The following is a 22,989-nucleotide window of genomic DNA, read 5'->3' on the forward strand; positions in this document are numbered from 1 at the left end:
TTCCTGCGATCAGCAGGGGCTTTCCCTTTAGCCTTGTGTGGGGTTACATTGCCCTTCCAATGGCGCTTTCGCCGCTGTGAACGCTCCCTGGAGGAGTCGGAGTCCTCGGAGTCCGCTTTATAATGAACCCGTTTAGAGATGGGCTTGGGGACTTCAGAGTCTGTCTGCTTGGATCGACTTTGAAGCGGCTTGTTCCATAGCTGCAGCCACGGCTGCTGTTATCATGGCCTGGAGGTCTGAGGTTTGTGATTCCTCCATTATAAGTAATGAGAATTCGGGGCTCACCCGATTAATTGCATGAGGGCACTTAGGCACAATAGGTGGAGAGGCCTGGGGACCGGGGTGGTATAGTATCAGGACTAAATAACCTGAGATTAGAGACCGGTAGGTCGTAAAGAAGAGAGGGCTGTTTACTGGGGCTCACCCAGGTAATAGGAATCCTGCCTAAACAGGTCCGTTTAGCAGCAAAAAATGGGGGCTCACCCCGGCCAGAATAAGGTGTAGACCAACTGGCTAAACCAACCCCTAAAGTAAGGCACTAACCTGGTCCCACTGAATGAAAAAGATCCAAGATATTCAAATGCTTGCAGGATTGCTGGAGCAGAAAAATCAGGCACAGTTTATCCCTTTAAGATGGCCGCCGGACTGACAGCCTTAGTGTGGGGAGGATAGTACCTCCCCTAGTTTGGGCGGCAAAACTGAAAGTTTACCGTTCGTATAGTTAAACTGCCGAACGTGCGAACTGTAAAAAGGATGTGAATGCCTTAAACAGGCGAACGCGTCAAACTACCGAACGAAGCGTTCGGTAGAAAGAAACGAAAGTCAATGAGCGATCGCATGGAAGAACCACGGCATTCGCATAAAACAGGCGAATGCGCAAAAACTACCGAACTACGCGTTCGGTAGAAAACTACAGAAAATGATGTGCGCAAGCGCACAGAAAAGCCGTTGGCAGAAACAGAGACATGGAGGGAAAATATAGATGGCGGTGAAGCCGTGAAAGACACCTAGGGAGCCAGTCAGGGTCCCATGGTATACAGATAGGGTATGAGAAGTAACAGTGTAAATATTAAAAGGTACAGTAATAGTACAAATGCATGAATAAAATATGTCAAGTATAGAGACACAAAATATAGTACTTAGCTTGTGATGGTGCAGCAAAGAAAGAGGAAATTATGTCATAGGTCACACCTCTTATACCCTATTCTATATTGTGATTGGTTAAAAGTTATGTCACTCTTTTCTTTGCTGCTATGGAGTTAGTAAAGAAAGATTATGCAAAATACGAAGCCTCCTGTCATGTGATAAAATTAAGTCAGTTATTACAGTCTGAAAAATATATTATTTGTATTGTTTTTATTGAAGGATTTTATTAATTTGGGGAATTTGAAAGGCATGTAGTAGTGAGATTTGCTGTACATTATTGCAAAATTATATATTTTAGAAGATGAATTTGCAATTCCCATAACAAATAGGGATGAGTTAAGTAAATTAAAAAAAAAGTGGAATAATTAGAGACAAAAAATTTCAATATGTGCAATGTCCATTGACAACCAGAAAGCACTTTAATGTCATGTATAAAAAGTGTATGACTGACACGAAATATGGCTTTTATATTTATATTACATTGATAAATTAATAAAAATAAAAAAGCATCTTGACAAAACACTATATATTCTGTCAACAGTTTGTCCCAAATGACTACTGCTTCAATCAAAGAAGACACTAATGACAACATCACCATATTCACTCGAATACTCGATGGCTTACTGAATGGGTATGACAACAGACTTCGACCTGGTCTTGGAGGTAAGAGGGTTATCTCTGCTTTTTACCAATTTTCTGTGATATCTTCTTGGCAGTGACAGCTCTTGAATTTGTGAGGCTTTAGGTGAAACTCAAACATAGGGCCCCCACTAACACCCATAGTGAAAAAATAAATGGGGGTTGCATTGTGTATGCATACAAATCTGTAGTTATACTTAAGGGCAGACTTGTAGCACTGGATACTGTTAACTAGTATCTGAATTCATTGTTCAGAGGTTTTCAATGTTGCAGCTCCATGTTCCACTGTGCTGTGAGCTTTCTGACTCTAGTTATGGCATAATTTGCAAACAAAATTAATTTGCAATAAAAAAATTAATTTGCAATTATGTAATTGTTTATACATGATTGTGGGGTATTTTTGCATAGCCTGCCAGTCATGCATTCGTAAGTGCTGGTGTGATGGTTACAGATAAGAGTTACAGATAAGAATGCAGTGTCAGACATTTTCCCCATATATTCCATAATCCTTTTCACATATTTGTTGCCCCATTTATTGTATCTGTATGTATTATACCACCCTTACATTGAAGCCATTGACAGAAACACACTAATACATGCACACATATACAAACACTAATGACAAACGTACATGCATACACACACACACACACACACACAAAAACTGATGCACAGAGTCACACACACTGACTAATACAGACTTACAGTCACAATATGTATATGGCTGTATGTATTTCTGAGTATATGTCTGGCATTATCTACCTTTGTATTTACCTGTGAGTGTTTGTCTGACAGAGAGAATCCTTGTATGTGAATTTATGCTTCTGGGAAAATGTGTAGAAACATAGAAACATAGAATGTGACGGCAGATAAGAAACATTCGGCCCATCTAGTCTGCCCAATTTTCTAAATACTTTCATTAGTCCTTGGCCTTATCTTATAGTTAGGATAGCCTGATGCCTATCCCACACATGCTTAAACTCCTTTACTGTGTTAACCTCTACCACTTCAGCTGGAAGGCTATTCCATGCATCCACTACCCTCTCAGTAAAGTAATACTTCCTGATATTATTTTTAAACCTTTGTCCCTCTAATTTAGGACTATGTCCTCTTGTTGTGGTAGTTTTTCTTCTTTTAAATATAGTCTCCTCCTTTACTGTGTTGATTCCCTTTATGTATTTAAATGTTTCTATCATATCCCCCCTGTCTCGTCTTTCCTCCAAGCTATACATGTTAAGATCCTTTAACCTTTCTTGGCAAGTTTTATCCTGCAATCCATGAACCAGTTTAGTAGCCCTTCTCTGAACTCTCTCTAAGGTATCAATATCCTTCTGAAGATACGGTCTCCAGTACTGCGTACAATACTCCAAGTGAGGTCTCACCAGTGTTCTGTACAATGGCATGAGCACTTCCCTCTTTCTACAGCTAATGCCTCTCCCTATACAACCAAGCATTCTGCTAGCATTTCCTGCTGCTCTCTTACATTGTCTGCCTACCTTTAAGTCATCAGAAATAATCACCCCTAAATCCCTTTCCTCAGATGTTGAGGTTAGGACTCTATCAAATATTCTGTACTCTGCCCTTGGGTTTTTATGTCCAAGATGCATTATCTTGCACTTATCCACATTAAATGTCAGTTGCCACAACTCTGACCATTTTTCTAGTTTACCTAAATCATTAGCCATTTGGCTTATCCCTCCTTGAACATCAACCCTGTTACATATCTTAGTATCATCAGCAAAAATACATACCTTACTATCAAGACCTTCTGCAATATCACTAATAAAAATATTAAAGAGAATGGGTCCAAGTACAGATCCCTGAGGTACCCCACTGGTGTAACTTTGTGTCTGGGATCGTATGTGTGTGGGGTAGCTGTTTGCAGTGTGTTGTGTGTGTATATGGGCTTTCTGTGACCTTTGTGCATTTTGTTTATGTCAAAGCTATGTTTCATGACTGTGTGTGTACAATGAATGTCTTCAGCTGGTGAAAGTGACAGGGTGAGTGTGAAAGGGTGCATGAGAATGGGTTAGAAGGGTGAACATGACAGAATGAGCTAAGGTAAGTGTGACAGGGCTGAAGGAGGGAGTGTGACCATGGCCGAGGAGGTGAGTTATGACATGGTTGAGGTGAATGTTGAGGTGAGGTAAATGGTTGAAGGAGGGAGTGTGACAGGGTGAGGGGACGTAAGTGTGATAGGATTAGAGGGGTATTATGAGACACAGTGAGTGTGGCATAGTGTGGAGAATGAGTGTTGAAGGACTGGATGGGTTAATGTGACAAGGTGAGTGTGGCATGGTTGAGGGGATGAGTATCACAGGATTGGGGTGAATGTGACATGGTTGGAGAAGGTAATGTGACAGAACAAGGGAAGGTGAGGGTGGCAGGATGAGAGGTGTGAATGTGACAGGGTGTGTGTTGCAGGGTTGGGGGTGAGAGTGTGACAGGGTTGGCGGAGAGAGTGGCACACTTGGAGAACAGGATTGAAAGGGTTAATGTGATAAAATGAGTGTGGCAGGGTGAATGGGGGTAAGTGGGACGGAGTGATAGAGTTGAAGTATGACAGGGTTGGGGTGAGTGTGAGAGAAAGTGAATGTGACAGGATTAGAGGATTAGAGAGGTTAATGTGATAGTGGCAGATCGAGGGCAGGTGAGTTTGTTACATTTGGAGAGGGTAAGAGTGACACAATTAGGAGGGGTTAATGTTAGTGTGGCTGGGTAAATGGGGCTGACTGAGTATGGGAAGGGTGACAGTGTTTGTAGGAAGATGGGGGTGTGTGTAGAGTGGTGACAGTGTGTATATGGGGATGACAGATGTGGTTGACAGGGTTTAGGAGAAGTGACAGGGTGTGTGAGGGGTAACAGGGTGTGTGACATTGTGTGTTAAGGGGGTAATGTTAAGGGGTGACAGGTTGTGTGTGAGAGAGTGGCAGTGTGTGTGAGGCGGTAACAGGCTGTTTGATGGGGTGACAGTGCGTGTGGGGGATGAGAGTGTGTGTGGAGGTAACAGTTTGTGTAAGGGGATAAGAGTGTGTGTGAGGGAATTGCAGTGTGTGAGAGGGGTGACAGTGTGTGAGATGGTGACAGGGTGTGTGGGAGGAGTGTGACACTACCATGTGTGAGGAGGCTGTGTTTCAGTAACCAGCCACACACTAAAATACCTTTTTTTTATAGTAATAAATACACTGGTGTTCCGGTGGTCTCCCTTCCTGGTTGTCCAGTGGCCTACTATCTGGTCTGCAGCACCACTAGGTGCAGAGCTGCAGACCATTTGGTAAGTTTCTTGCAAGCTCTGGCCAAGGTGCCAGGCCCCCTCCCTGAGTTGGGTGCTTGGTCACAGACTGAGGACCCAATGGCTCAGTGTGCTCTAAGTCAAGTTAGTCGGCCGCAAGGCCCCAGTCAACCTGAAGCCTTAGGCAGTTGCCTAACACCTAATTATAGAGCTGCCTCTACTTCTTGGCATGTTCTAGAATGTTTTTTTTTTAAAATCAAAGCAAATATGTTATTTGTGTCTTATTAACCCCTTCAGGACCGCTGACGGTTCAGGACCGTCAGCGGTAAAACGTGCGTTTGGACCGCTGACGGTCCTGAACCGTCATAACGGTTTTGGGCTACTTACCTGATCGCCGTCGGTCCCACGGCGGCGATCAGCTCTCCTCCCGGTCCAGGGGGACTGCCTGTCTGCCCGGGCAGTCCCCCCTCGGCAGATCAGGACCCCACGGCCATGTGATCACTCGATCACATGACCGCAATAGGGGTCTTTGTATCTGCCTGCAGGGGGACTGTCTGTGCTGACAGGCAGTCTCCCTGCAAGTGTAAAATCATAAAATAAAGTTAAAAAAAAAAACAATCAGTGTAAAAAAAATTATAATATGTGTATATATATGATATATATACATGTATTATATCTATATATATATAATATATGTATATGTATCATATATATAATGTCACACTAAGTGTATTTTTATATTTATATATACGTATATTAATATAAAAATACACTTATATTTAAATTACACACGAATATATACAATATATATAATAACTATATATATGGTATATATATATTATTATAAAATACAAATAATATGTTAATAAAAATAAATAACAAAAAATAAAAATAATTTTTAATAATTAAAAAAAAATTATATATATATATTCAATTTTATTCTAACAGTATTTTGATATTGATATATATATATTTATATCAAAATACACTTAGAATGTAATGATATATATATCTATGTATAAATAAATAAATAAAAATAATACGAAATATACATATGTCCACATACAAAATTACATTATTAATTTCATAAATATACACGTAGACGTCAAATATATAAATATGTATATATATTAAAATTCTACGTGCATATTTATGTAATATTTTTACCTAATTAAGTAATTTTAATGATTGCAATTTGAGGGACCTGCCTGCCAACCCAGGCCAAAAGTCCAGATAATTTAATTTGCTAGCACTGTGCTTAACCCTGTAACTTTCTATGACACCCTAAATCCTGTACATGGGGGTACTGTTTTACTCGGGAGACTTCGCTGAACACAAATATTAGTGTTTCAAAACAGTAAAACATATCACAGCGATGATATTGTCAGTGAAAGTGAAGTTTTTTGCATTTTTCACACACAAACAGCTCTTTCACTGAGGATATTATTGCTGTGATATATTTTACTGTTCTGATACACTAATATTTGTGTTCAGCGAAGTCTCCTGAGTATAACAGTACCCCACATGTAGAGGTTTTATAGTGTTTGTGAAAGTTACAGGGTCAAATATAAGGCTTGATTTTTTTTATTGAAATTTGTCAGATTGGTTAGGTTGCCTTTGACAGCGTATGGTAGCCAAGGAATGAGAATTAGCCCCATGATGGCATACCATTTACAAAAGAAGACAACCCAAGGTATTGCAAATGGGGTATGTTCAGCCTTTTTTAGTAGCCACTTAGTCACAAACACCGGCCAAAGTTAGCGGTTTTTGCATTTTTAACACACAAACAAATATAAATGCTAACTTTGGCCAGTGTTTGTGACTAGGTGGCTACTAAAAAAGACTGGACATACCCCATTGTAAATACCCTGGGTTGTCTACTTTAAAAAATATGTACATGTTAGGTGTGTTTCGGGGATTTATGACAGATAACGGTGTAACAATGTCACTATTGATACATTTAAAATATATATATATTGAAACAGCAATTTCCTACTTGTATTTATAGGCCTATAACTTGCAAAAAAAAGCAATAAAGCATGTAAACACTGGGTGTTTTTAAACTCGGGACAAAATTTTGAATCTATTTAGCAGTTTTTTTCATTAGCTTTTGTAGATAAGTAAAAGATTTTTCAAGTAAAAGTCCAAAAACATGTTTTTTTTTTTATTTTTCACCATATTTCATTATTTTTTTTAAATACAATATATGACATAATATAAATACTGGTATGTAAAGAAAGCCCTTCTTGTCTTGAAAAAAACAATATATAACTTGTATGGGAACCGTAAATGAGAGAGCGGAAAATTACAGCTAAACACAAACACCACAAAAGTGTTAAAACTGCTCTGGTCCTTAACGTACAAACATCGCAAAAACAGGCCGGTCCTGAAGGGGTTAAACCTAAAATCAAAAAACATAGTATTTTCTTAGGACTCTTTGCAAGGCTTAAATCAATACAATAAGGCATAAGTGCAAATTATTACAATAGTAAATTTTAGTTCGTCACTAAGACTAGACAGCGTCCTCTTTTTTATTCTAAGCATCCCCTGTTTTTGCTTTCTTGGTTTTTATTTTTTATTTTTATTTTTTTAAATTTGAACTTCCCTGCAGAAGCAAGGTGAATTGTTGTATATGTACAGGCATGCAATATGAAACATAGTAAATACCATCAATAGAAAACCTAGACAAAATATATCCAACAACAAATGCAAGATAGCAGTGTCTAGAAACAAAGATATTCAATTATGATATGGTAATTAAGGGCTTAAAATTTCCACTCACTACATGCCACTAGTGAGTGACAATTCAGGTCTGGTGAGTAGACATTCACCCATAGTGAGTAAGTAACGGATCCTCCAGGCTTGCAGTGATTTAAGGTTTGTCTAGGATTGTAGGACTTTTTTGAGCTCTGGTGATACAGAACATGGTTATGTAAAATAGTGAACACTCCAATAATGATCTTTATTATGTTATTAAAAATATATTACTCGTGCATGTATTTTTTGAAGAAGAAATTATCGCCTTTGCTTATGATTCTATGTTTCAGTACAGCATAGAGGATATCAAGAACAATAAATGTGGGGAAAAAAGTTAGAGTTTGCCTTTGTAGGCAGAAACCCATTTCATTGTGACTTTTTAGTATAGTTTTCTGTGTAATATTTTCATTCAGGTCATCTCACAGGAATAAGCTATCTAGTACTCCAGCTTCAGGGCACTATAACTACATTCATTTTGAGCAAATCTGATGGGAGCTATGGTGCACACAACTGAGGTACCAGAGGTTACGTAGACTTGTTTCCACCATAAAAGTCATCGACCTTTCTTGTCCTTTGGAATTTATTGCTGTATTGATCAAAGAGCAGTGCTGTTTTATTTTGAGCATTGCTACTACATGTTAAAATGTAATATATTTTAGAAGGATGATTTATAAAAAACTTCGTAATAACTCTCAAGTGTAAGTCGTTTATACAGTCAATAAATGAGTGAACACACTCCCATGCTTCTTCTCACATTTCTGTACTAACATGAAGTTTGATTACTGTGTTAGATTTTTCACCTTTTTATGATTTTTTTTTATTTTTTTTTAAATGTTTCCACACATTATTTAAAGGATGAGAAAAAAATAAATACCACAGCTCTTATAACTCAATATAATATTATTCACTATTGAAAATTCCAAATAAATTAAAAATGTCTCTTATATTTTAGGCCCAAATAGCCAAATTGGAAAAGTTATTTGTTTTCATTTTAGTTTTTTTTAGCCTAAAAATTGAAATTCACTTAGAAATCTTGACAATTCAAAATTTAATTTGTTATGCATTTTTTTTTCAATTTTAGAGACATTTTTTTTTCCAGAAAAACTGAAAATAGACAGATTTAAAATGAGAGTATAGGTTCTCATGTTTACTCCTGAAGACAGACTTTAAAAAAAAAATCAAAAAAAATCTGTGTTTTTGTATGGTATAGGACTTGTAAATATCTGGAGTTATGTAATAAACTAATTTCATAATGAAACTATGGTAAAACGAGTCATTCTAAACACCATAACAACAACAGAGTCTCTCTAAACATCTAACAATCTAATCATGGTCCACAGGTTATGATGCAAGGAGATCCATGATCACTGTTTTCTTACACACAGTGGCTTATTTGTGCCACTTTTTACTGAAATAGATCATTTTCTATGCTGATTGCAGAGGAGGAAGTTACACATCCTTTTCTGCTGTTCAAATTCAAAGATCTATGGACGGTAGGTGAACACCTAGGTATATCTCCACCTCTGCCTGAGCAAAGGCTTTGCACATGTGCTTTAGAATACTTGAAGAATATATAATATACAGTAGCATATGTTTATAAGTGCATGCAGTGTCTAACTTGTTGTCTTCATGATATTAAACACCTGCTTTGGTGAAAAGTGATATTTTATTTACCTATCCAGTTTTATTTCTATTTTAGAGAGAATAACTCAGGTGAAAACAGACATTTATGTTACAAGTTTTGGACCTGTATCAGACACTGAAATGGTATGTTAATAATTAAATTTATTATTACACTTACATTATTTAAAAATGTAAATATAATGATGTGTTATTCCACAGCATCATGCATTTTTTAATTTTTCTATTCTCCAGGAATATACAATTGATGTATTTTTTCGTCAAAGCTGGAAAGATGAACGCCTTAGCTTTCAGGGCCCCATGAATCGTCTCCCTCTTAATAATTTACTGGCTAGTAAAATCTGGACACCTGATACCTTTTTCCACAATGGCAAAAAATCAATAGCGCATAATATAACAACCCCTAATAAACTACTGCGTCTGGAGGATGATGGTACGTTGCTTTATACCATGAGGTAAGATCAATCTATATACTGCCATGTCATATTAGCTCTTTTACTATGTAGATTCTAATTTGTTTTAATTAAGCAAACATGTTTATGTGAATCTGTAAAAAGTATTTCAAATTTTAATGAATATAGGTTCTCATAAAAAGTGCAAACATAAAACAATCTTTATAAATTAATCAATGTATATGTACAAAATCAAACATACATTTTAGTTACGAAAATTAACAAAATTCTTTAGTTAAGAAAATTATATGTTTTTATAGAAATACAATTCTCTACATTCTTCTGTACATAGAAAGAAGATAAGCTAACAACATATTCACTGTAGCATTCAAATACTAAAGAACATTGCGGTTTTGTTCCACAAGTGCATGAGGAAAAAATTAGAGAAAATGAGTTTAAAAGCATTAGATGCAATTGCTTAGCTAGAATAAATCTGCATAAAACCATATATATGTATATAGTGTACAGTTCTGTTTCATTTTTATAGTTACAAGGTTCATTCCACTTTCAAATTAATTAGTATTAATGAGCACAGACTGACTATAATTCAGATACCTTGAAGTATGCCAAACTTCCTATACATCCCTTATTTTTTTTACATTAGTTTTTTCCATCCCTATCGATTTATTGTACAATCTTTGCAAATTACAATTGGCCAGATTTTCTTTTTTTCTCCATTCCTTCTTCGGTCATCCTCTACTTCTTTGCTCCAAAAATAACTTACTGCATTTGTATATTTGTATAATAGAATGATATAATAGTTTGATTACTGTGCCTTAATTTTATCTATCAATCATTTTGTATGGATTTCCATAATTATTTGTATTATTGAGGGTATTATCTGTAAACAATGTTATTTCAAATTCTACTTTTAACATGTTATATAGCTCTACAAAAAAAAAAAAAAGATAAATATACAGCAAAAGGTACTTAGCTTCCAATGAGATCCAGCTTCCCAGGTGGTATTCCCAAATCACCACCTTTTTAACAGGTAAACAAAAACAATATTTGGGAATCAGCTAAACGTCTAAAAAAGAATGAATAAACCAAACATAGTGTAATACAGCTGGATACAATGTATCTTCACTTTTTTTTAAATGCACATTAACATTCACTAAAATGTGAGTGCATTTTTAAAAAGCGCAGATACATTGTAACTGTATTACACTATGTTTGGTTTATTCATTATTTTTTAGACGTTTAGCTGATTCCCAAATATTGTTTTTGTTTACTTTTAACATGTGTCTGTGCTGAAAATTTGTGGAACATTTGGTTTAAAATACCAGGTAGTAATCATAATAAGATTAGTCCTAATATCTCTGGTGATTTACTGGAAATTGCATATTTACTTTTAACATTTCTTATATAAAACCTAGGAGATACAATATACCAGACATACAAGTATGGAAGAAATAAGAGTGCCCTGTCCAAAATTGAAGTTGGGGTAAAAATGAATAGAGGAAACATGTTCATGAATTTTAAGGGTATCAGTAAATTCTGTTTGATATGTGAATAGTTATGGACTTAGGGAGATAGTTAGGAGATAACTAACCAAGGTTATTTACTAAAATGAAAATTCAAAATAATTGTTAAGGCCAGCTATGCTTTCAATTTGGCTACTGTTGCTTTTTGAAATTCAGAATTCATTTTAGATTTTCACTTTAGTAAATAACCTTATTATCACAGACTATAATAAAAGTAATGCAAGGCAGGACGAGTGAAGAAGGTGAGTTAATGGTTAAATGATGAGGTTTGATCTGAGGTGGAATTTGTGAAAGTGAATTAAAAGAATTGACTTTTAGAGCAGCAGAAAATGTTTTGTTCTTTATGTCTTTAACCAAGCAGGGGAAAAGGGAGGGCGCAGCACACTAATATAATAGTTATAAAACAAAATATAGAGGAAATTTCAGGAAAGAATTTAAAAAAACAGACACTATCATGCCAGATAACACAGGGTTTTTTAAAGGGACACTATAATCACCAGAACAAATACAGCTTATTGCATTTGTTCTGGTGAGTATAATCATTCTCTTCAGGCTTTTTGCAGTAAACACTGTCTTTTCAGAGAAGATGCTGTGTTTACATTACAGCCTAGGGATACCTCCACTGGTCACTCCTCAGATGACTGTTAGAGGAGCTTTCTGGGGCAGTTCTGCACAGTGTGCAGAACTGCCATTCAGTGTCTCCACCCTCAGCATGGAGACACTGGACTTTCCTAATAGAGATGCATTGATTCAGTGCACCTCTATGAGGAGATGCTGTTTGGCCAGGGCTGTGTTTGACTTGTGCTGGCTCTGCCCCTGATCTGCCACCTTGACAGTCTCAGCCAATACTTTGTGAAAGCTGTGTGATTGGCTCACAGAATCACTTCTGATGATGTCAAGCATGCAGGCAGATCAGAGTCAGCAGCAGACATGAATACATGTAAGATTTTACTATATTTAGGAAGGCAAGGGGGATCAGTGGGGGCTAGATGGTGGTTTTAACACTATAGGATCAGGAATACATGTTTGTGTTCCTGACCCCACAGTTTTCCTTTAAATAGCAATTAGAGCATGAAATTCAAAAGTACAATGAAAGGCCATAATAATTGGACATATTTAGACAGCTGCATTATGTGCGTTGCATCATGAGAGAATGGAGACCAGTAGCAGGAAAAATGTGCGCCATTGTGAAGGTATTCCTTGTGTAATTACAGGACACAGATCCTAGTTGCCAAGGGTAGGTCAACCTCACCACTTCAAATGTTATGGACTATATCTCTCATAATGTTCTTATAGCCATAACTCTGGCAAAGCATCAGGAGATATGTGGTCCACATCATCTGGAGTGCCGAAGGTTTCCTACCCCTGCTCTATGCGTTAACATATATTTAAAACATTTTTCAGTACTTTTGATGAAAGATATTCCAGTTCTTGACTGTAAACTTCATGTGTTTAATTGAACTTTTGATCTTGATTGTATTAGATTTTTGTTATAACTTAGATTTAGAGATTAGGAAGTCTGTACAATAAACTCTGATGTATCAACAAGCTTTTCAAATGTCAACCTGTGTCAACGTTTGTATTACCCATTTCTTACATTGCATCTAAACAATGAACTCCTTAATCCTAGGAAACATTATATAATAAAGTATTGTTTTTTATTGTGTACTGAATATTAAATGGTCTGTTAGTGGAGATAAATGTGAGTGAAATGGTGTTATTTGATATATTTTCTTTGGTTAAACTTGTGTTTATAAACATTGTTTGTTATGACATTTTTCAAAGATAATTTATGCTTCTCTGTGCTCATTCTATCATTCTGCAAAAAAGTACAGTTTTGTGATATTGATGCATGTGTATCGTAGTTATTATATCTTCTCTTTTAGTTACAATACATTTATATGCTGCTTATCCTTAAACTATATATGTTGTTTACCACTAGCTATAGGCAAGTGAACATTTACCCCTGGCAATTAGCAATTCACCCATGGTCAATAATATCATTAATATTACACACTTATTGTACTTTGTTTGTTAGAAATTGGGAGGCAAATTGGAAAACTGCTTTGTTCCTCTACTTTACCTGCCATTAACTTGTACTTTAATTTGTAAATTGTGTGGGCTATATGTCATTGTCCCCAGTTTACATAACAGAGCATCACATTGCACAACTATCTGGCAAATTACAAAACCCTTTTTCTTCACAACAGATTTTTGTTAATTAAACTAATATCATGTAGCCTCTTCAAACTTTCTTCTCTCTAATCCACACAAATGCACTTACAGACACAGATGAAAGGAACAATTTCTCTTTCAGCTAAATTACAGTTTATTCTCTATATTTCGTTCCTCTGTCAAGTTAAGTGGCCTCCTATCAACAGAGAAAACAGAACATTATTGAACCTGATATAAACTCACTGTTTATATAATGGTGTGACAACTACACATAACAAATTGTTTTGAATCAACTTATGGTTTGAAATTATCCACCCCAAAAGCATATATTTTTGTAACAGTAGTCACTCCACAGTGTTATACCTGAGGTATATTATTTTATACTATTGTCGCCATTTGGGTATGCTCCTTCACCATGCTAAATAGACATGATTGCTATTTACAACAAATCCTGATATATAGCTTAAATACCTATTTATATTATGTCACAAGTTAACCTCTTCTCTCAACCACATATACACATCATATAATGAAATGGGACCTGTTCAGCCATGTTTACCTGCTCTTCTCTCCCTCCTTCCTGTTTTTAGCCAGTGGAGAAATACATTTTTCTCCATGTTTCTTTTTCTATAGCTCTGTCAGATGAACTTGAAATACCAGCCCCTTCCTCTTCATTGAACAAGAGTTTTTTTTTAGCTCATATCCTGGCAGACAGGGCAAAAATAGTGAGATTTCTAGAACACAACATGGCTTCTATGTAGGCTTAAATAATGCATGCAATGTCTTTGTTGTACAGATGTCAGCTAGTGACAAGTATCACATTTTATACAGCCAGGATATAAAAAAAACAACTTTTTAACATCATTTTAATTATAACATTTTACGGTGTATAGAACTGGTATTTAAAATTCTGTATAAGAACTTTCCGAATACCTTGTGCTCCAGAGAGCATATTAGTGTCCTTTCAATATAGAGACACACATACTCCCACTTACAAGACACAAATCGATCTACAGAAAATTCCAAACATGGAGTTACATGTACACAGACAGAAGCATCTCAAAGCATGTTTACAGATGATGTCCAACTATATTATAATTACACAGGTTTGTGTTTCATATTTACTTATGGATGGGGTAAAAGTAAAAATTCTGATTCAATATTTGTTCATTCCGAAAAAACTCATAGGCAATATTTAATGTTTTGCATAACCCATTTCTTGCTATTGTTATAGTTAGCGTAAGAGGTGTATGTATCCAAATATGGATACAGAATTATATACCATGCTGCCTAACTAATATTTGAAATGGCGCAAATAAACCAAAACCTTTATAATGACAAACCAATGGGACTGGTTCCTGCGTGTTCTGTTTATTTTTCTTTGTATGTTTTTGTATATATAATTTTTTCAGACGGTTTTATTTTCATTCCAGCATTCACATGAAATGTGTAGTTTTTTTTTTTTTTTTTTTTTTAAATAGTGTAACATGTTAATCCATTTCTACAGAGCATAGTTGAGATTTTCTAAAATTCTCTTACATCCTTTAGTGAATTATTCAGGATCTCTCGTGCCGGTGGGGTTTGTGTTCTGTATCAAGGAAAGTAGTCTGTATCTAAGACAAAATAACACTATCATATAGTATGCATCACAAAATATGAATCTGGAATCAAGAATACATTTTCCTTTAGTGATGGAAGTTATAAGTATTTTGATCCTCTCCTTGCTTTATAGAACTGGATAGTAAAAGGAGCAATGGATATGTGTACTATATATGAGATATAAATATAAAATAAGTGAATATCTCACTAGGCATACAAATGAAAAGATGGTAAGAGGAATGCTAATGAAAGGAAAGTCAAAGGGGATGAAATCAGAGATGTGTGAAGGTGATTGAGTATTGAAGTAGCAGATAATTTGTTCACAAATTTAATAGCACATTGCCAATATGGAGATGCTTCATATAAAAGTAGATCTGTCATAGATTTGTTAATGGATAATTATTGTACTAATTTTCTCCATATGCTAATTTTTAATGAATCTGTCTATTTTAAAAAGTATAACTGTGTGAATTGTTGATCAGAAATGTTGGGCTCCCATCAACAGTCATAGTTTACATTATCGAGGTTTCTAGGTTCCACAAACACCAGCAGAGTCAGCTCAAAACACACCCCGGTGACATCTCCACTCAGTATGCATACGTTTATAACTGAGCTGTATGGAAATAAGACTCATAGCATTGCACAGTGTGTATGTGAGTAATACAGGGCTCCACAACAGCAATTTACACATTAGTTCCATAGCCCAAAGAAAACCTCTCTGAAAAAATAGTTAATCTTGGTAATGACTACATTTTTTTCTGGCATATGCTTATTAGGTACAGCTCCCATTATGCTTGGTCAGTTTACAAATGTTCCAAGATATAGAAATTTTGGAATAAGCTGGCTGAACGTATTGGAAAATTATCATATTATTATCATATTATTGCCGGACAACCAACCTTTCACATACACTAATGTATACCTAGGGAGGGCAAGAGATGGTATAACATTTTCAGTAGACAATCATTGGCAAGTTATTTTTAATTCTTTATTGTTCTACACATAATATGTATGGGCTTCTGTCTACTTCCCACCCTTACATTATCATGTAGCATGCAACCGTGTGTGCAAAAGGATCCAAGGGAGTATATCCTCCCACTCATACTAAGCACAGAGCAGAGAGACTGCTATAGGCTCAGCTAGAGCCTTGTCAGTATATACTGGCAGTGTGGAAGAAGAAAATCATTCTAACATTCCTTGTAACAAGGTTACAGTTGGCAACTTTACAGCCATTGGCTGATATTCAGATCCAAGCCCATTCAGTCATATATAATTATTATGAGCGAATAAAGGGGCACTCCATTGGCAAATTTAAAAATAATTACTATATAGTAGATATACCTTAATCAAAACATGCTTGCATTTAACTATGCTTTTTTTCTTTGAGGGTAGATCAAACATTCTTTTGTCTGTAGCCCTTACAAACCCTCCCCTTCTAACCCCGCCCATACTTTCTGTGGCTGTCCAATCACAGACTTCCCATTGCAGCTCAATGAGAAGTCTTTGCAAAGCAGTTGCTCTGGGCAAATGCTGCCTCTTAAATTTAGCTCCACTGATCTATATTATACACTATTCACACATAAGGTACTTCAGAAAGCTGAAGTGCTGTAGATGTTTGGTTTGTTCCTTTGAGCGCTGTAAACTAATACATATTCCAACTTGGGCTTGCATGACTAATTTAAAAAAGAAGGGTTGGAACACAAACACTGCAAATCTAAAATAGTTATCAGAATGGATAAAAACCAACAAAACAAAAGTTAATTTAAGAACAGTAATTTAATATGTCAGGGGGTAGATTTAGCTTTTGCCATTAAAGCATGCAAACATTCATTTCACAGGTCCTGGTTATTAAACGTAATTTTCCATTTTTAGTGAGACATTTAGCTTTAATACAGTTGGAAAGCGTACCAAGTGATGAGTGCATTAATGCACACTAAACACAGCCGCACAGTAACTGCCTTTTATAACATGTCCTAAATAACAACCAAGCCCATATAAACCAAACCCATGACCAATGCCTCTCAGCTTAATTCAACAATTAGAGAAAATGGTCACATAATTTCTATATAGAAGACCATGCTATAATTTGGGTTATAATGTGCGCATAAAAGAGCTATGCTGCAAACAGCAATTAGCAACCACAAATGGATCCATAAAATGTTTGTTTTATCTTATCTAGCAAATAATCTTTCTTTATCTCCCATATATTCCTGGCACTTGCTATGCCCTTCAAAAGACTGTCAATTAAATGTACCTCTCTAGGCCATTACAGTAAATTGAAGAACTTCATAAATATGGAGCACTGAGTTAAAGACATTATAATTCTTGGGTGAAAATTCTCATTATGTGTTTCTTAAAAAAAAATAAAGAGCAAATGATATGGTGTTTTACTGACATAAATTGAATTATGCTGCATGATGTTAATTACTAACATTCAAAATATTGTACTCACAGTAAATCTAATGTAGTCAATGATCAGTCATATGTATGTAGATAACTCTTATATTTACCTAAATGCACCTATAAGGACTAACAATTATTTGCACTTCATCCATTTTTCCTGTTAGGCTATTTTCACCTTAAATATGCAATTTCATTGTCTATTCACCACAATTCCCATTTTAGCAAATTACACAAAATGCAACCGATAAGTATGCGACCAGCAAATAACGCACAGTAAAAGGATATGCTTCACCATATATTTTCAACATGTTGGTTACTTATAAATAAAGTCATAATGGTGTCAAGCATTACTCTTTAGCAATATCATAATTATTAGACTTGTGCACAAGTTTGGTTCGTCTGATTGGATTTGTCTGGGGGAAAAAAAATAGTTTTGGGCAGATCGTGTGCAGGTGGTATTTTGGTTCAGACTAATTTTATCTATGTGACTGCTTCAGGAAAAACGATTTGGACAAACCAAAATGGCACTCATAAGTGTACTTCCAAATATAAAATATATATAAAATAATTGTTTAAAATATTTTATTGGATTTTAAGCAGAATATAAATAAAACAAAGTGGGTGTTGGATTTCTATAACTGAACACCAGAAGAAGATATTGCTATGCTTAAAAAAAAAAAAAAAAAAAAATTGTAAAAAGAACTCTGGCTCCCCCCTTCCCTATTAGTGGGCCTCTCTGATTAAGACATGCCCGGGCTGGCCCTGGTTGTACGCATATATATTCAATATAAAACTAAAGAATAAATAAGATGGGGAAAGAAATGATTTTAAAGTGCAAATTTAACTATACAATTATCGACTGTATCACTAATTAATTTACAGTATGCAGCAACCAAATAAAACCCTGGTAATTCCTAACAAACAAACCACAAATTGGTGAGCGATATCAATTAAAACAGTGAACAATAGTGATGTACCGAACTGTCCGCCGGCGAACAGTTCCCGGCGAACTTAGCGTGTTCGCGTTCGCCGCGGCGGGCGGACACATGCACAGTTCGATCCGCCCCCTATTCATCATTGGGCAAATTTTGACCCTGTGCCTCTCGGTCAGCAGACACATTCCAGCCAATCAGCAGCACTCCCTCCCTTCCACACCCTCCAACCTCCCTCCCAGCATCCATTTTCGATTCATTCTGAAGCTGCATGCTTAGTGAGAGGAGGGAAAGTTTAGCTGCTGCTGATTAGATAGGGAAATTGATAGCTAGGCTAGGGTATTCAGTGTCCACTACAATCCAGAAGGACTCATCTGATCTCTGCTGTAAGGACAGCACCCCAAAAAGCCCTTTTTAGGGCTATAACATCAGGCTGCTTTTTTTTTTTTTTTTCCTGTGTAATGTAATTGCAGGTGCCTGCCTGCCAGCTTCTGTGTGAGGTTCACATTGGATACTGTGCCTACTTGCCCAGTGCCACCACTCATATCTGTTTTAACAATAGGTTAAGCTTTACATTTAAAATAAAAAATGTTTTTCACTGTAATAGAAGAGCAGTTGCCTGCCTGCCAGCTTCTGTGTGAGGTTCACATTGGATACTGTGCCCACTTGCCCAGTGCCACCACTCATATCTGTTTTAACAATTGGTTAAGCTTTAGATTTAAAATAAATAATTTGTTTTCACTGTAATAGAAGAGCAGTTGCCTGCCTGCCAGCTTCTGTGTCAGGTTGGATGCCTTGCCCATTTGCACAGTCAGTGCCACCACTCATATCTGTTTTAACAATTGGTTAAGCTTTAGATTTTAAATAAATAATTTGTTTTCATTGTAATAGAAGAGCAGTTGCCTGCCTGCCTGCCAGCTTCTGTGTGAGGTTCACATTGGATACTGTGCCTACTTGCCCAGTGCCACCACTCATATCTGTTTTAACAATTGGTTAAGCTTTAGATTTAAAATAAATAATTTGTTTTCACTGTAATAGAAGAGCAGTTGCCTGCCTGCCAGCTTCTGTGTCAGGTTGGATGCCTTGCCCATTTGCACAGTCAGTGCCACCACTCATATCTGTTTTAACAATTGGTTAAGCTTTAGATTTTAAATAAATAATTTGTTTTCATTGTAATAGAAGAGCAGTTGCCTGCCTGCCAGCTTCTGTGTGAGGTTCACATTGGATACTGTGCCTACTTGCCCAGTGCCACAACTCATATCTGTTTTAACAATAGCTTAAGCTTTAGATTTTAAAGAAATCATTTTTTTTTCACTATAATAGAAGAGCAGTTGCCTGCCTGCCAGCTTCTGTGTCAGGTTGGATGCCTTGCCCATTTGCACAGTCAGTGCCACCACTCATATCTGTTTTAACAATTGGTTAAGCTTTAGATTTTAAATAAATAATTTGTTTTCACTGTAATAGAAGAGCAGTTGCCTGCCTGCCAGCTTCTGTGTCAGGTTGGATGCCTTGCCCATTTGCACAGTCAGTGCCACCACTTATATCTGTTTTAACAATTGGTTAAGCTTTAGATTTTAAATAAATAATTTGTTTTCATTGTAATAGAAGAGCAGTTGCCTGCCTGCCAGCTTCTGTGTCAGGTTCACATTGGATACTGTGCCTACTTGCCCAGTGCCACCACTCATATCTGTTTTAACAATAGCTTAAGCTTTAGATTTTAAAGAAATCATTTTTTTTCACTGTAATAGAAGAGCAGTTGCCTGCCTTCCAGCTTCTGTGTCAGGTTGGATGCCTTGCCCATTTGCACAGTCAGTGCCACCACTCATATCTGTTTTAACAATAGCTTAAGCTTTAGATTGTAAAGAAATCATTTTTTTTCACTGTAATAGAAGATCAGTTAGTTGTCTGCAAGCGTCTGGGTGTCAGGCCTACTTCAGCGTGTGCTCTGCAGACCTGTGCCACCGTACTTTGACAGTTGCCAATCATATCTGGTGTCTCTTTAGCGTGCTTTTACAAAGAAAAAAGGTTTCCAGTGTAAGCTAATAGCAGCCAGTCAGTGTCCTTCAAGCGGCTCTGTCAGTCCTTCCTTCAGCGTGTGCTCTGCATAACTGTTCCAGTGCACATTGCCAATCATATCTGGTGTCTCTATAGCGTGCTTTTAAAACCAAAATTTATTTTTCACTGTTATAGATTGAATAGCAGTTACTTGTCTTCAAGCGGGTGTCTCAGGCCTACAGTGTGTGCTCTGCAGAACTGTTCCAGTGCACATTGCCAATCATATCTGGTGTCTCTATAGCGTGCTTTTAAAACCAAAATTTATTTTTCACTGTTATAGATTGAATAGCAGTTACTTGTCTTCAAGCGAGTGTGTCAGGCCTACAGTGTGTGCTCTGCAGAACTGTTACAGTTCACATTGCCAATCATATCTGGTCTCACAGTAGCTTGCACGCATAGTACCACTAATCCCCCAAAAAATGACAGGCAGAGGCAGGCCACCCCGCAGGGGCCGTCGTGGTCGTGGTGCTGTGATTCCCTTTTGCCCTAGAATAATGCCCAGTTTTCAGAAGCCACGTACCCTGAACTTGAAAAGTTCTGAGGACATAGTTGACTGGCTAACACAGGACACCCAATCTTGTACAGCCTCCGCTCGGAACCTTGACGCACCATCCTCCTCCAGCTTAGCTTCAGGCACCTCTCAAGATACCACTCACCCGCCTGCCGCCACCACAAAACTAGCACCACAGCCGCTTTACTTGGTATGTCAGAGGAGTTATTCACACACCCGTTTGAAGAAATGAGTGATGCGCAACCATTATTGCTAGAGGATGTAGATAACAGGGATATGTCTCAGGCAGGCAGCATTAAACACATAGAGGTATGGTGTGATGATGATGATGTTGTACCCGCTGCTGCTTCCTTTTCTGAGTTGTCAGATACAAGCGAAGCGGTTGATGATGACGATGCGTCCATGGATGTCACGTGGGTGCCCGTTCGGCAAGAAGAAGAACAGGGTGAAAGTTCAGATGGGGAGACAGAGAGGAGGAGGAGACGAGTTGGAAGCAGGGGGGGGGTCGTCGCAAGGAGCTAGTGGCACAGTCAGACAGCATGCATCGGCACCCGGGGTCAGCCCGACAGCACGCCAATCAACGCATGCAGTGTCCACCACCAGAATGCCGTCATTGCAGAGCTCAGCAGTGTGGCATTTTTTTTGTGTGTCTGCCTCTGACAACAGCGATGCCATTTGCAACCTGTGCCAAAGGAAACTGAGTCGTGGGAGGTCCAACACCTACCTAGGTACAACTGCTTTGCGTAGGCACATGATCTCACATCACAAACGCCTATGGGATCAACACATGAGTACAAGCAGCACGCCTACTCTAAGCCGCCATCCTCCTCCTGGTCCAGCATCTTCAGCCACGTCAACCACTGCTGTCCTTCTTGCCCCATCTCAACCATCCGCCACTCCGTCTCCCGCCTTGAGCAGTTCCCGCTCATCTGCCCACAGTCATGTGTTTCTGTCAAGGACATGTTTGAGCGTAAGAAGCCAATGTCACCAAGTCACCCCCTTGCCCAGCGTCTGACAGCTGGCTTGTCCGAACTATTAGCCCGCCAGCTTTTACCATACAATCTGGTTGAGTCTGAGGCGTTCAAAAAATTTGTAGCTATTGGGACACCGCAGTGGAAGGTACCCGGCCGGAATTTCTTTTCACAAAAGGCAATCCCCAACTTGTACTCGATTGTGCAAAAGGAAGTCATGGCATGTCTGGCACACAGTGTTGGGGCAAGGGTCCATCTGACCACTGATACCTGGTCTGCAAAGCATGGTCAGGGCAGGTATATCACCTACACTGCGCATTGGGTAAACCTGCTGACGGCTGACAAGCAAGGAATGCGTGGCATTGCAGAGGAGTTGGTGACACCGCCACGAATTGCAGGCAGTCCTGCTGCCACCTCCACTACTCCTCCTACTCCATCCTCTTCCATAACCTCCTCGGCTGAGTCCTCTTGTGCCGCTGCTTCTTGCTCCACATCAACGACACCCCCCCAGCTCCCCAGGTACTATTCCACATCCCGGATACGGCAGTGTCACGCCGTCTTGGGTTTGACTTGCTTGAAAGCAGAGAGTCACACCGGACAAGCACTCCTGTCCGCCCTGAACGCACAGGTGGAAAAGTGGCTGACTCCGCAGCAACTGGATATCGGCAAAGTGGTGTGTGACAACGGAAAAAATTTGATAGCGGCATTGAAGTTGGGCAAGTTGACACATGTGCCGTGCATGGCACATGTGTGTAATCTGATCGTACAACGCTTTGTGCATAAGTACACAGGCTTACAGGACGTCCTGAAGCAGGCCAGGAAGGTGTGTGGCCATTTCAGGCGTTCCTACACGGCCATGGCTCACTTTGCCGATATCCAGCGGCGAAACAACATGCCAGTGAGGCGCTTGATTTGCGACAGCCCTACACGTTGGAATTCAACACTCCTAATGTTCGACCGCCTGCTCCAACAAGAAAAAGCTGTTAATGAAT

General features: G+C 37.9%; 2 protein-coding genes across 2 annotated transcripts in view; one reads left to right on the top strand and one right to left on the bottom strand.

The window, feature by feature from the left end:
* GABRB3 (gamma-aminobutyric acid type A receptor subunit beta3) overlaps nt 1-22,989 on the bottom strand; it is a 492,675-nt gene that overhangs the window by 373,140 nt on the left and 96,546 nt on the right. The window lies entirely within an intron of this gene.
* GABRA5 (gamma-aminobutyric acid type A receptor subunit alpha5) overlaps nt 1-22,989 on the top strand; it is a 190,749-nt gene that overhangs the window by 34,980 nt on the left and 132,780 nt on the right. The window contains exons 3-5 of the mRNA XM_063459194.1: nt 1,688-1,809; nt 9,474-9,541; nt 9,650-9,870. Of these exons, the coding sequence (XP_063315264.1) occupies nt 1,688-1,809; nt 9,474-9,541; nt 9,650-9,870 (411 nt within the window). The remainder of the gene's footprint in view (nt 1-1,687; nt 1,810-9,473; nt 9,542-9,649; nt 9,871-22,989) is intronic.

This window comes from Pelobates fuscus, chromosome 1 (assembly GCF_036172605.1).
Source record: "Pelobates fuscus isolate aPelFus1 chromosome 1, aPelFus1.pri, whole genome shotgun sequence".
NCBI lineage: Eukaryota > Metazoa > Chordata > Amphibia > Anura > Pelobatidae > Pelobates > Pelobates fuscus.